This window comes from Diadema setosum, chromosome 9, assembly GCF_964275005.1.
Source record: "Diadema setosum chromosome 9, eeDiaSeto1, whole genome shotgun sequence".
Taxonomy (NCBI): domain Eukaryota; kingdom Metazoa; phylum Echinodermata; class Echinoidea; order Diadematoida; family Diadematidae; genus Diadema; species Diadema setosum.
The window spans coordinates 5,908,687-5,924,570 of record NC_092693.1 but is presented as its reverse complement, the minus strand read 5'-3'; the positions used below and the strand labels follow the sequence as shown (position 1 = coordinate 5,924,570).

General features: G+C 38.3%; 1 protein-coding gene across 1 annotated transcript in view; it reads left to right on the top strand.

The window, feature by feature from the left end:
- Window positions 1-5,924, top strand: part of LOC140232980 (neural-cadherin-like) — a 62,679-nt gene extending 56,755 nt beyond the window's left edge. The window contains exons 31-34 of the mRNA XM_072313085.1: window positions 469-646; window positions 1,391-1,629; window positions 2,654-2,920; window positions 4,269-5,924. Of these exons, the coding sequence (XP_072169186.1) occupies window positions 469-646; window positions 1,391-1,629; window positions 2,654-2,920; window positions 4,269-4,501 (917 nt within the window). The 3' untranslated portion in view covers window positions 4,502-5,924. The remainder of the gene's footprint in view (window positions 1-468; window positions 647-1,390; window positions 1,630-2,653; window positions 2,921-4,268) is intronic.
- The last annotated feature ends 9,960 nt before the right edge of the window (window positions 5,925-15,884 follow it).

Here is a 15,884-nt window from a genome sequence, read left to right as displayed (position 1 = left end):
AAAGTTATTACCATGAGTTTGTACATTGATGACTTTAGTTCCAAGTTTGTTCATTGCAGATCCAGCAGGGCTGCCTGCCCCCCCCCCCCCTACCCTGGAGTTGAGGAGGGGGGATCCATATATGCCCACCTAAGTTTCCAATGTTCTCAGGTATGAGTGTGCAAGAATGCATGGAAGGTGAAATTGCGATACTCAGGTGAGCGCGTGACCCCTGGGTCTCTTGTTATCAACAAAATATTGATTTCAGGAAGATCGCTCACAGACCGGAATGACACCCTGTTTTGATTTGTCACAGTGGGAAAGAATGTATCAGATTCTTTTTATTAGTATGTACATATCACAGAATGACTTGCAATAGACTCTTATCGTTAATTGCTGAGAGATTATGTAGGTCAGTGACCCCTACATTCTTCGTATGACGGCCACTGACCCCCCAACTAAAATCATCTTGCCTCTCTGATGTCACAGGTTGCATGAACGACCCCAGGATCGACAATCGCTATCTCGGTTTCACCGGCACCAATGACTACGCCGAGGCCACACCCTCTGCCGGTGTGGTGGAAGGATGTCCTTCAGACGTGTGCGAAAGCTTCCCCTGCACTGGAGATCTGGAGTGCCTTGATCACTGGCGATTGTATGAGTGCATGTGAGTAGATCGTGACCTTTGAAATTTGTTTGTCCCCCTCCCCTCTTCTTCTGATGAAGTTAGTGTCTTGGTGGTAAATTGAATAAATTGAATGAGACCAGTGGCTGTGTGTCTCATGCCTTGTATAGGAAATTGTTTCCATTAGCCAGATCCATGCCATTGTAAGAATGTCTGTAGGAATGAGAAGCTTGAAAGTGAAGTCATCATGTGGAAGATGAAAATATCTGTCTTCATAACCTTCTCCCTCAAGGGGCATGATGGTAAGGCAGTATAAATCAGTTTTAACCTCGGCTAAAATCAGCAGATCTACAATGATAAAAAATAAGAGTAACTGTCCAAAAACAAAATAGATGAAAAAATGTGTCACTCTTTCACATCATCAGTCTTTGTAGATTAGTCTTTCAGCATTAATACCACAGGATAGTCACCCAAACTGTCATGATTTTGGTTAAAGTTGAAATCTATGTGTATATGCCCATTGTTTTTGTGTCGTTCATTGTACATGTATATGTGTTTTTAATCACATGTTTCATGATGAGTCACATATATAGTTATATAGGGCCTAAGACATTAGATGGATAAGTCACTGAGATCCAAGAAGTGATAAGAAGGGGAATTATAGCAAGAAATTGAAGGACATGAGAGTATCTATTTTTCAACATTTCATCAGGACCTCATTCCCCTTTGCGAGGCATTTGTAAAATATTTCCACCTGTCCTGTCTGACACTGTGTGTTGCTCACAGATGCCCCGTTGGCACCGAGCCGTCTTCGGGTGACACGTGCACCGACATCATAGAATGTGAGCCCAACCCCTGCCAGAATGGAGGAACATGCAACGAGTACACCCCGGGGTTCAACTGCACCTGCCCCTTTGGCTACAGGGGCACCTTGTGTCAGGAAAGCTACGCCACGCAAGTATCGAACCTGGGATTCAGCCCTCTGGGCATCGGTCTCCTCATCCTGTGCATTCTGCTCATTATACGTGAGTATTCAAAGAAATACTCATATTTAAACCTGTGCATCATTTGTTGTATAAAATGGTTCTATGAACTTCTTTGTTGTTTACCTTTTTGGTAAATACCAGTCAGCTACATTGTAGATGTGGAACTTGCTCAAAAGCCATGATGTCCGAAGATATGTTCCAATCACACTGAACACAAACTTAGGACATGTTAATGGTAAATTGATTGAGCGCATGCTTTTAACTGATTGAGTGTGCACTGTTCAGTATGCAATCTTGACGACAGTGAGTGTGATTATGGCAAGCCACAGTCACGTGGGTCTCATTTGAGGGGTTGTTTGTACTGGTTGTACGCTGACAATGGTAAAATCTTGTGCCTGCTTGGCAAGTTAGGCAAAATGAAAGACTTGTTATGTGATTGCTCTTAACTAGTCATCATTTGATTAGGATTCATATTACCATTTTTTTAATAGCCACCCTCAGACTCCCTGTTTACCTCGGTCCTCACCTCTGCCTTCTGCGGTGCATTTGAGGACGACTGTGTTTGTTTGTTTGTTTGTTTGTTTGTTTGTTTTAGACAATGCACCCATAGCTTTCATGTAAGGCTTTTCAGTGCTATCCCCATGTTGTAGAAAAATGCACCCAATGCAAGCAGGATATAATCATTTCATTAAGTAGTTGTAATGCATTATTTTTTTTGGAGGCTTTGCAATTAGACTGCATGGCTATTGGAGGCCATTCCAGGTTGCGCTGCGATGATTTTGCATTGACGTTTATATATCAGGTGCCGAATTTCCTGTTGTAAGGTATATGATTAGATGTGATATCACTGAATAATTGCAAAAAAGATAGATGCTTATTGTCTATTTCATTTTTTGACTTGCCAGTGCAATGGGATAGCCTCATGTTGAAGAGATCTTATGTTAGGCCCTTTTCGTCAGGGAAAAATCATTTGGGCAATAGCTAATGGTATGCTCATCAAGTTTGAATCTGATTATTTGATTACTAATCTATCTGTTTCTAATCTGTATTCTCTCCTCTCTAGTGGTGCTTCTGTTCCTGATTGTCTACACCCAGCAGAAGGACCGAAAGTCGGCCAACATTTTCGCAGTGGACCCAGAGGACGACATCCGCGAAAACTTCATCAATTACGATGAGGAAGGGGGCGGTGAGGAGGACAACGACGCATACGACCTCAACACTCTGCGAAAGCCGGTCAACGAGGTCGAGAGAATCAGCACGAGCAGCCTCGAAAAGAAGCCCATCCAGCCAGAGTCGGAGATGCCACGATTTGCTGCCGGCAGACCGCTGGGTAGGAGCAAAAAGTCTTGCACGTTATCCCTTCCTCCCGTAGACAGTTTCAATAATTTGCCGGATTATGCATAGTGAATGACTGTACATGCAGTGCATAATGCAAAACAGCAAATGACGTCATGATAATTGCACTAACAGGGCTAAACATGAAGTTGTATCTTGATGACAAGTCTTTACATCTGTTTCTCTGTGTATATTTGAATAGCTTGTTTATGTTAAACCCTAAAAAGACTGGGCTACTTTGGTAGCTCGAAAGACTGGGGGGGGGGGGGGGGCCTAAAGGCCCCCCCCCCCCTTAAGATCTTGGCCATGGATTGCATGATCGCCGCAGAAATTTGCACAATGGTAGTGTGCGATGTAATCTACAAGATCGTATATTTGAATTTTCCAAAATAGTCTTCTTTTATTTTATTTTGATTAATTATGCTAATTTATTCGAGAAATCAGACTCTTTGATCTAAATCAGTAGATAAAGCTCCAAAAGTGCTCATTTTTTATCTAATTATTCTTTGTGGCATTCTTAGCAAATGTACTTGAAAAAAAATTCGGTATCAAAATTAATTTCTTATTTATTTTATTGTTTTATGAATTTCTTATGTATTTCTTCGTTTTTTCGACCTTTTGTTTTTGTTGTTTTTTAACAAAAATTTGTGGCAGACACTGTTTGAAGCATAATACTCCTAAAACAAATTAATTTTAGTCATTGAGAGTAAAAATAAGCATATTTATATGAACCATATGAAAAAACTCAATTTGCATTGACTTTGTACACAAAATCACATTTTGAAGCCATTTTTGGCCTCACGTGCATGTACAAAAAATTATGTAACTTCAGAATTGTACCCCCGGGCGTCACAAATTTGGTGTCAAAATGTGCGGGAAACTCGAAAGAAAAAAGTCATAGAGCATCGCGGCGAGAGCATTGCGTGTTGCAGAGTAATTGCGCAAAATGTCGAGGGGGGGCCTTTTAGCCCCCCCCCCCCCCCCAGTCTTTTTAGGGTTAACAGAGAAGGGAAGCAGATCTTATGAAAGAAGGAGTTTCTTGCTCCAACTACTGTTACCTCTTCATCTGCAAAATCCCTCCTGGCTGGATGCTAGTCATGTGATAACATGCAGTCACAATTGTAGATATTAATGTCATGCTCCCACTGTGTATATGTGTGTACATTATTATGTCATTTTTGTCTGTTGTTCAGATAGTGTACATGTGTGTATATTTGTCCTTGTGTATGTGTGTGCAGGGTAGGAACGGGAGAATAGAAGTTACTGTCACATCAGTGCAAGCAGTCCAGCTTAATCGTAGATCCTTGCATCAATTCAAACCTCTGTTCCTTTGCCCTCCGTAGGTGATGACCCCAACGTCGGTGACTTCATCAACGATCGGCTGAAGGGAGCCGATGATGACCCCAACGGCCCGCCGTATGACGAGCCCCACTTGTACGACTACGAGGGCGAGGGTTCAACGGCGGGATCGCTGAGCTCCCTCAATAGCAGCAGCACGGAGTCGGAGCAGAACTACGACTACCTCAACGACTGGGGACCACAGTTCAGGAAGCTTGCCGACATGTACGGCAGTTAGGCACGTTTGGTAGTCAGGTGGGAAACCAGCATGCTCCTGTCTCATTTGAGTGTACTGTGCAGAAGAAAAGGAGTAGAGCATTGCACACATTTCTTGTAAAGGTCACTTTTAACATGGATTTATATCCCAGATTTTTACCTGCTTCCAGGACAGTATCCCCCAAGTCATTTCTCACCCATAGCTGTTAACATGCAATAAAGCATTTCTCCCCTCTGTTTAATCCAGTCAGCTCATGTAATTACAAAAGTAGCGACATTGATTGAATTGAAAGTGATTCAGCTTCTGTGCATTGTTAATAATTCACGCACATACTCTTAGTGGCCGATTCACAAGTGTGTATGGTCGTGTGCAACAGTTGCTCAAATCTATACCTGTAAAGAATACCTAGTGCAAGAAAATGCACAAAATCTTGCCCGTCAGATGGAATATGTAGTTCTTTCGACGATTCCAAACAAAGTATCGAAATACAGAGGTGGTTTGACGACAGGAGTGATTACATTTAGTACTGAGAGTTTTTAAAGTTTATAGAGAAAATCAAAAAGGAACTCGAGTGTGTGTGTCTGTTGGTGTGTGTTTGTGTATGTATGTGGGTGTGTCAATATTCTGAGAGCAAAAAAAAAAGAGAGATTAGAATAGAATAATCGTGCGTATTCATTGTAGGAATGCGACATGTACCTCACTCAGTGAATTGAGGTTAGAGTGAAAGATTTGTGTGCATTTTATATGTGTAACAAATGGCAAGGTCATGCATGTTGCTTGTTACAGTACAGCTAATTTATGATATTTTTTTTTTGTGTGCATTTGCTGTCATTTAATGGTGTTTATTTTGATGGTCCACAAACTCTAGGATGGTGTGCATTTTTCCAACCATAATTGCAGTTGTGCCGATGATTTGAGGATGCTCTTTACAGATGGAAAAGTGAAGTAAATAGAATCTAAGAAGCACGCAAAGAAGCAGATCATCAAATGTTATGATACATTAGTTGTGCATTATTAAGACATGGTTGCATTTCTGCTTTGCTTCATACTTCATGCTTTATTTAGTAAATGCAGAAAGGTGTGTATTGACCTGCTTTGTGCGTCTTTCAGAGTGGAGTATTCAGCATTTCTGGAGAAAACATTAAGATAGCACAGTTACATTACATTATGTAGCAATTGCTGATAAACTGTGAATAATATTTGTATTTGAACACTGAAACACAACATCTTTGTGTTGTCGTATGTGGCTTTGTTTTTTTTTTGGGGGGGGGGTTGTTTTGTTTTGTTTGTTTTTTTTGGTAGTCATCCTACAGAAACATGGTATATTTCTAGAATTCTTTAGGTCCATCATGGCTACCACAAAATTTATGTATAAACATTGCTATTAATGTCTCACGTTCTTGTTAAACTACTTTGCTTTGCGCTGTGGTGCAGCAGACATAATTCTAAAAAAAAGAAATGACAATGACTTATCTGAGAACATCAATATGGGATCAGTCATGTCGTAAATCCAAGCAATGGATGTCAATTCTTGTACAAACTGAAAACTTCTGCACCCATGTGAGTTGTCTGTGCATCACAAATTTGTGCAGCAAAGGGGTGGAAATTTGCTGGCCATTCTGAAAAACTGTTTGCAGCATTGCATGCCTGTCCAAACAAATCCAGCAGAATACAATTTCTTAAAAGGAAAGAGAAAGTGGATAAAAAGATATTATAAAATGGGCTTTAGAATCTCTGCAATCTGATTGATCAATTGTCATGCAATGATTTTTACTGATCCACACTGACCCATGCGTCCGGTAAAATCCGAATGTACGGCTTGAGCCTTCTATAGAGTAGGTGTACCGGACCCATGATGGGGAAAATGGATGTATTTCATGACTTTACGGGCCCATTTTATAACATAAATGACTCACCGGCTTATTTTGTGGGTCAGTGAGAGCTGGATGCTCTTGTTTAACTTTGGAACAGTCTAAAACCCACTCGCTGCGCTCGTGGGTTTGAACAGTTCCAAAGTTATACTCGCACATCCAATTCTCACCGATCCACTCTGTCCTGTGCATCATTTGTATACTAACGTACAGTGCCTTCATCTATCATGCATTATTCCTGCTATGTACGGGGGAAATACTGCAGTGAAGCTCATTGTGAGCAAGTCATACATACACTGTGTTGTGAAAATTCAGTGTAAAATAGGTTGCATTCCGTACGCTGAGACTGAAACCAAAGATGACCCCCTATTTAATCAAACATTGTTCAATAATCTCTCTTTTCGTTTTCATACAGTATATATTATGTTTACTAGTTCTGGAGTTACACCCCCACTCAACCCTGATAATCTTACTGTTGAAGAGTTGTAAGATGCAATTTGCAGTACAGTGTTCCTACAAAGATGTAAATTATCGCCATATGGCAGTGTTGTGTGAATTTCTTACACAACTTATTACTCTGTTGTGTCCCGTGACTTCTTGCTAAGAGAGATGTAATATATGTATACGGTGCATTAATTGAGTGAAGATTTACTCATTTTCCATGTAAACTAGATAGTACGCTTTTGAGACACTGTTATAGTTTGAGTAAAGAACAGTCAACACTGAGTAGATGTATATGTCTAGTGTAGTAGTGATCCAGAATTGTTTGTAGCGCTTTGGTATTTGCAGAGATCAACTACAATCACAGGATTAATGAAACATAGAAGTCAGGAGTTATTTATGTTTTGTTTGTGTTTCACATTCTTGTAATTGCATGAAATGCACGGTATTCAGTGATGAAATGTCTTTTCAAGACTTTACTTTACGTTTAATCAGAGGTTTATTTAACATATGTCAGATTAGAGCATTTATTCTTAATCTATTACACTCCCCCAGTGAAATTACCACCGCATTTCCTCTTTTTTTTTTTTTGGGGGGGGGGGTGGCTTACTGGGTTCTTGAATCTTCTGCGATGCAGAATTTGGTACACAGGCAGCAAACTTGTATTTCTGTATTTTTAGTCAAACACATGTCTAGTCAAAATTTCCTGGGTGTGCATCTCCCTAATAGATTTTTATCATTTTTTGTTGTTGTTGTTTTTTCCCCTGGGGGGTTATGTAGGAGAGACAATTTCTTTTTCTTTGTACGTTTTATGCAATTTGATATCGGTGTAAAAATGTAAATGGGCAAATATTTTGTGTGATATTCAAAGATAAGTCCAAATTCATATTACTTGATGTACAAAAACACAACAACAACAACTGCTTCATTTTGGTATTATGCAGTGCATTTGCAAATACATTGCCTCAGCATTTACCAGAACCAGCCAACATGATGTCTCTGTGTTGCAACACATACTTTAACATTCAAAGTTTCATACCTTATTTGTTCTTGTTAGGCAGAGAGGTAATTTTCCCCAGTCTTGTAGAGGTCAGTTTCCCTATTTTTTATATAGAGGAAATGATGCAACATTTTTGAAAAATGCACTGAAGCTCAGCTTAGACGTCTGTCACATGTATCACGACAGCCACGGCAGTCCTTTGTTGCATCTCTTGACAGGTTGCCTTTCTACGCTGCAGAGGATTTGCCCAGAAAAACCGAACTATTGTTCATGACTGCAAATAAAGCTGTTTCTGAAGCCATCCAAGCAACCAATGTCTTCCCTACCCCCTACCCCTCCCTTGTGGATTAGTCTGTCCAAAATCATTGTTCAGTTTGTATGTGGGGAGCTTGTTTAAGATATTGTCCCGAATTTGAAAATCAGTTAATCAATCATGGTTGTTACTGTACTTACTTCAAAAATCTGTGGTCTTGTGTATCCAATATAAAGATATTTGTATATATTTGTATTTGAGGTTGTGGCTGTGGCCAGATTTGAAGTTGTAAGATATCATGCATTTGCCATAACGTGTCACATTAATTAACATTTGCAGACTTAGTGTCACAGTCAGTTGCTTTTAACCATATTTTGAGTATTTATATTGCCGATCTCCTGCTTTACAGTTGTGTGTAAATTATTGTTCTTCTCTCACAAGTAGATAGCTGTGTCCTAAAAACTTGTTTTTTAAGGGAATAGTACTTTAAAGAATATATATATATATATTGAATTGATAGTGCTAAGACTGCTTGTGGTCACATTTCTCATATAAAATGATTGAGAGTTTTCTTGGCATTAAAAAAAAAAAAAAGAAGAAGAAAAAGCAATGCTTCTAATTTCCATGCTTTGAGAAGTTACATTTTAGAACAAATCTTGTTATGCATCCATTCAAAGCTACTGTGTTTTGTTTTGTTTTGTTTGGGTTTTTTTTTCCAGAGTTGTATAGGTTTGGCATTAGTTAGCCCAATAACTTGCAAAGAAACCATACAAGTTTCTCTGCAAATTTCAGCTGGACATAATCATATTTTTTGCCCATTTAGTAAAGACATGACATCTCATTGCAATGTATATTGAGGCATTAAGGCATTTCTGTAGAGTTTTTAAAATGTCCTTGATTGACATGATAATCATTGAACAGCACTCGAATTTAACTTTCAGTTTGTATTCAGAATAAGATAATATTTTGTATTCGTCTTGTATCAGTACTTCACTACAGTAGCTTTGGCTGTCTTTGTTCGCAGTATTACTGAAAAAAAAGAAGAAATGTAGTTTTAGATGTATTTGTAGGAAACTGAAACAGTGTTTAAAAAAATGGAAAAAAAAAAACTTTGTAGAGTGGTGGTTTCTCTTTTTCAAAACTGTTCCTAGTGTTTAATGCAAGTTTGAATTAAATAGATCAAAACAAAAATATAAGGAACCAAATTGTTTGCCAACAAGACTGGATGCTGTATGTTGTCAAACTATGTGTGTTTTTAGGCTTGTGAGGTTATGTTTGTGAGTGTAAGAGTAATGCTTCGTGTACATCATACTCCCGGCGGCCATGGCAGCCCGGTTTACCTGTAACATACATGTGGTGTGCCTTGGTTAGGTGGCATATTCTTCTTTCTTACCCCCTCCATTATCTAGTCTTGTTCATTCCAGACTTAGAACATTTAGCAATCAGATGCCATTTTCACGGTGTTTGGTCAGGCTAGACTTCACCATATTTCCCTTCGTGTCCCACTATGGACCACCTTTTGTTGCAGCCTATTGCATGCTCTCATGTTTTGTGGAAATCCAGTTTTCCTTGAGCCTGCAAGGTTTTTTTAATCAGCACCGTGGCTACCGTGGCAGATTTTTTGACAGTTAAAAATCTGGGCAATCACAGCCTATAATGTTTGCCCATCCTGTCCCCCTCCGTTTTCTTGCATCCAGCCCGTTTTATCCATGACGACCTGAAACATGATTGTCATGACCACTGGGAACATGGATTGAAGGCAGCATAAGGTTTCATGGACAGAGAGAGAGAGAGAGAGAGAGGAGATGTATGTGTGTGTCACAGAATAATTGATGTTACCGTGGAGACAAAACAATACTGAAAACAACAAAATTTGACATCGGTACTGGCTGGTGCATATTGTAAAACGATGAATGTTTGCATCCATTTCCACTTTGTGAATGTCACAAAAGCAAAGATTTGCGAAATTAAAATGCATGTGAAAGCTCTTGTTCACACTATATGCATTGAATGCCAGAGGCACTTTGCGAAAATGTCATGCCTAGAAAAGGGCCATTGGCTCCAATTTGCAAATATTTAATGTCACAGAAATATCATGTTTTACAGAATATTATCTCCAATAGGGTCCTATTTCTTTGTTTTCCTTTTTTCTTAGAAATGGAAAAAGACAAAACAAAATCTCTCTCTCTTATCTAAAAGATGCATGATTTTAGCACATGTCACTGAAGGCGGGGAAGCTGATGGCACGGTTGATATGTGGCTATAGACTTCATCCTCCAACTCGTCCTAGGCTAATCTACCAAGTCTAACGTCACAGCCAAACTCACGCTTGCCCACCCAGCAGTCATTTTCTCATCTCTCAAACAAGAAACACAGACAAACAAACAAACAAACTAGAAAAGCACTCTGAGAGCTCAGACCTCCGCCAAGCAATTACTTTCTACCGATGAACTTGCTCTTCCATATGTAGTGATGAGTGATTTCTGCCCATACGTACGCATGCTGAAAAAATTGCCCTATTTCCCAATATAGAAGCCTTTGTTACATCATAAACCCTCAGCTGCGTGACGCGCCTCACCCTAGCAGAAACTAGAGCACACATTCATAGTGCACGCATGAAAACCTAAAAAATGCGCGGCTTGAACTCTGGAGTTCATTGACCCTACCTGCCTAAATATTGAAAATCCTTCATAAAATCCATAAAAGTTTTCAGATCACTACCAAAATTTAATCGTTTGTTCCTTGCATCATTCTCAACCTTCAAGTTTCATCTAAATCCGTTCCCAACTTTTTGAGTTATTCTGCACACGGACAAACAAACAAACGGTAATGAAAACATAACACCTCCCCCCTTGGCGGAGGTAACAAACCACAGCATGTAGATCAATAACTAACACTGGATGGAAAGCTTGCTAATGGTTATAAGGGATGAATTTTATAGTACTTTTGTACATGTATTGGTTAAGCTGAGGATTCGGCTTTTAACTTTTTTGAGATACCTAAAAACCACTTCTATGAAATGTTACAGAGCATACCATTAAAGAGAAATTCAGAGTTTATTACATGAAAATCGGTTTTGCTGTTTTGGATATCTCGGCCATGTCAAAACCAATCTTCATCAAATAAACTTTGAATTCCTCGTAGAATTATGTGCTCTTTCATATATAGCATAAGAGGATTCTCATCTGAAAAAAAAAATAAATAATCATCCAAAGAAGTTTGAAACCTGAAGCCCCATCTCAACCAAAACTGTACCATCCCTTTAACCTGTGTATGTTAACATACAGATAATAGCTATTGCTATTCAAAAATAATATGGTAAACAAAAATTTAAATTGTATCATGCTGGACCCATTCACCCTTGAAAAAAAAAAAGATGGGTGTAAAATGCTAAAAATAATGTTTTTTAAGACCCTTCCCCAACAAGTGGACGATAATTGTGCAAGTTAATTAAGTCTATTATATTCAGGAATGCACCAAACCAAAGTGCACAATTTCTAATCTGAAATGAAACATCTTAGTCTTACAGCTATTTTTCTTTCTAACTAACGTTGCACTGTAAATAATCCAGAGGTCTCCAAAAACTGTGCCATCAATTAAGTCATGCCTGTCATACAGTCTAGACTGAGTAGACTCTTTCATCCTGGACCAAAATTCAAGCTTTAAAAAATAAAATGCTCAAAATGATGTCTTGCAGGACTATCTTGCATAAAGAATAGATGAGAATTATGCCAGTAAAATTGGTTCATAAGAGTGCACCAAAATTGCACAGTTTTTGAGATCGCATGGGGGGGGGGCACCCACTCCATCTCTTTGGTTGCTTCACTAAATAACAGTTTCTCACTCCTAGCTAGTTGTGAAACTTGGCATCTCTGCATCCAGAACTTTCAATAACAATCACCTCACAGACAGTTCATGCAACCAGTGTGGCAGTTTTATAGTTTGACATCAGCTAATAATCCAAAGCAAGAATTTCTGTCGCACAGTTCGCTGTTGCTATGGCAATTGCAACTTGACTTTAGACGAGAAAAATATTTTAGGACACCCGGCTGTTGATTGTCCTGCGCCTGACGAGAGAGGGCGTTAAACACTTACTAAATAGTACTACCGTTGGTAGACGTCTGTTGTGAGTACGCAACGTAGATGAATAGATGTGATGTGATGTCAAATTAAAGTAGGCCTACTTGTTTAATGAAATTAAATTTCCCAAAGTGACAGTACGAAGCAGCGTGCGATTTCACAAGTGCTTTGTGACATCATTTCAGAATAGAGTGTACTGTTAGGAATATCATGGAGTGTCAAACATGCTGACATTCAGAGTCGAAAATACACTATGAGAAGTTGAAAAGGTTAGAGTTCCGCAACTAATCCATCCCAAGGAAAAAAAAATATGTGCTAGTGGCTATTAGCTGGAGGCGCAAGTGCTCTATGGTTCCAACTCGCCATGTTATTCAGTTGTAAGTTTTCGATGCGCAAAATAATCCACAAGTTCATTTTTTTTTTTTTTATGACTTTGCCTGATCGGGGGTTCGATGTCGCCATTTTCATTGTGAACTGTAACATCATAAAGACATATATTTTGTATTATATTCTGAATTAGAAATTAATCCTGTATCTAACTGGTTGCCTAGAGCGTCACGTGATTATAATCATGTATGTTCATCTATTTCAGAATGTTGGTCTGTTTCACACTACACTAGATTTGGGAAATGACGTGACTGCTTATCACGACATTTTCCAAACAGTGCACTATTCATGAAAATGTCACAAACCAATAAATAATGTGACCTCGAAAAGCAATTGAAGAGTTTGTTTGCAAAACCGATAAGTCCATATATGCCAAACAGAGATATTTGCAATTAAAGGTCAAGAAAAATAAAGAGAATAATAAGAAAATTTTTCTTCTTTTGACCATAACGTCAAAAATATACCTTTTTATGTAATGACCAATATAATATTTAAAAGGTATTATTTTGTACTTTATGACAGATACCGTACTTAAAAATCTTCAAAAATGGACTTATCGGTTTTTTGCAAATAAACTCTTCAATTCTGACACAGGGCGCTTCTTCGTACGGTCACTCGTGAAAATGTAACAATGATTCCTCACAAAGTAATTCTGACATCGCGGGCTGCTTTGTACGGTCACTCTAGCTGGGTGTTGTAACAATTTCTCACTAAGTAATTATAGCATGATCACAAAGCAATTCTGACATCGCCCACTGCTTCGTACGGTCACTCTGTTGTGTCTTGTAACAATTTCTCACAAAGTAATTATTACATCACGAAGCAATTCTGACATCGCCCACTGCTTCGTTGACCACTTCGTAAAATAATTTGTATACTTTATTCTCTTTCTAATGTTAAATATAAATGATTGTGACAGCCCGCCCTTGTCAGGTGTAGGATCCCTCCACAACATCGCATCCAACACGGGACTTTTCACCTCACATTTTCCCATTCTTTTGTTTCAATTTTCGATCACATATTATGCAGAATAACTTCGAGTTATATTTGCCTAACTTCGAGTTTCTAGTTAAAATGATGGGTCTCCGATTTACTTCGGGACTGCGCTCCTCAGTGAATAGGCGTATTGCTGCTTTTGAATTCCCTCTGCCCATTGTTTTAACCAGAAACTCTAAAGGCAGTACCTTGCCTATATTATATTCAGAGTGACTGATGATCATGTAATGAGAGCCAGGGAGAAATGAACCAAATGTCTTCCTTTCAGTGAGGAATATCCAGGACGCACTTGTGTATTAATGTAGAGACAGTATAGTGTCTCTATGTCCATCTTTTCTTCTTCTTTTTTTTTGTATTAGCGGATCAAAAATTTGGGTTAACTCAAAGGGAATAAGATTGTTGTGACTCCATCTCTTGAACCTCCTTGGTTTTACTGTGTACCACCTCAACAGAAAATTTGATAATACTATTTGAAGAGGTTCCTTAAGTGATGTCATATTTTGGATTAAAAAAAAAAAAAAAACTGTTCTTTAGTGATTGGATGAAAGAGCCTCACGTGATTATGGGTATTCCCCCTTGTTTTGTTTAAATTTTTGATCCAAAATATAAAACAAATGAAGAGTTTGTTTGCAAAAACCGATAAGTCCATATTTGCCAAATGGAGAAATTTGCTACTAAAGGTCAAGAAAAATAAAAAGAATAATAAGAAAATTTTTGCTTCTTTTGACCATAACTTCAAAAATATACCTTTATATGTAGTGACCAATATATCATTTAAAAGGTATTATTTTGTACTTTATGACAGAGATCGTACTTCAAAATCTTCAAAAATGGACTTATCGGTTTTTGCAAACAAACCCTTCAAATATACTTTGCCTTATTTCGAGTTTCTGGTTAAAACTAGGCCTCGGTGTCTCCGAAAGAACTATTCACCTCTGCTTTTTTAAGTAGAAAATTTCGTACCGACACCCTGTAAAATGTAACAAATAACAAAACAATTGTGACATCATAAAGCAATTCTGACATTGCGCATAAATCGTGCCCGAACCCTTCACCTGACCCTAACCCTAATCCTAATCCTAACCCTAACCCAAACTCTAACCCTAAACCTAACCCCAACCCCAATCTTTATGATACTCTAACCTTATCTGTTTAACCGGGGGGGGGGGGGGGGGGAAGGGGGTAATTGCCCTCGGGGAGTAACTGCCCTGATCCGCTGACAGATCTCTTCACAACATCCTGTCCACCACACGACGTCTCGCCTCGCATTTTTCCCATTTCCCCTTATTTTTGACCCCAAATACAAAACAAATAAACAAATATACACTGCCCAATTTCGAGTTTCTTGTTAAAACTATTGACCTCGGTGCCGCCAAAAGGAGTATTCACTTCGGTGCTGCCCCCCCCCCCCCCGTGAATAGTCATTTTGTCGTCATCTCTGCCCATAGAAACTATCAAGGCAAAGAATATTTGCACACACACACACACACACACACACACACACATGTATGTATATATATATATATATATATATATATATATATATATATATATATATATATATATATATATATATATATATGTATATATATATATATATTTATATAATGTATATTGCTTGATTGCTTATTGTTCTAAACATGTATCTTCTATGATATCATAATTATGTTGTAACGTAATATATCTATTTACTGTTTTCAAAGTCTCACGAATATCTTTTAAAGGTAGAATGAATGCTTTATAATGCTTATTCTTATTCTGCTTCATATTGTTATTATTATTATTATTATTATTATTATTATTATTATTATCATTATTATTATTATCATTATTATTATTATTATTATCATTATTATTATTATCATTATTATTATCATTATTATTATTATTATTATTATTATCATTATCATTATCATTATTGTTATTATCTAGAACCACATGATCCATTCGAAAGACGCAAGCTTCATGCGCTAAACCTGCATGCTGCTGCTACACAGTCATGCCCATGATGAATGAAATGAAAATCTGTGCAGATAACAGCATGATTTTGTCATTGAAACACAAACATACAAAACACAACAATAACACTGAGACACTCGTAACCATGGCGATATTAACAGTACATGTATCAAGTTGATAACTATTGTTCTAGATCAGGCCAGAGATGATCACATCAGTGGCGGGTGCAGTTCACACGAAAATTGAGATGACGTGGCTGATTGGTACCTGCTGCATGTGAACTGAATAGCGTGTTCTCATACTAGTACAGCGAGTAATCGCCGCGCGCCTGTGTCGCAAGTTCTGTGGTCGTATTCTAGCGCCAGCTAGCAAGCCGTCTGTAGGTCAAAGAGGTTCTATATAGAACCTCTTTGGTGC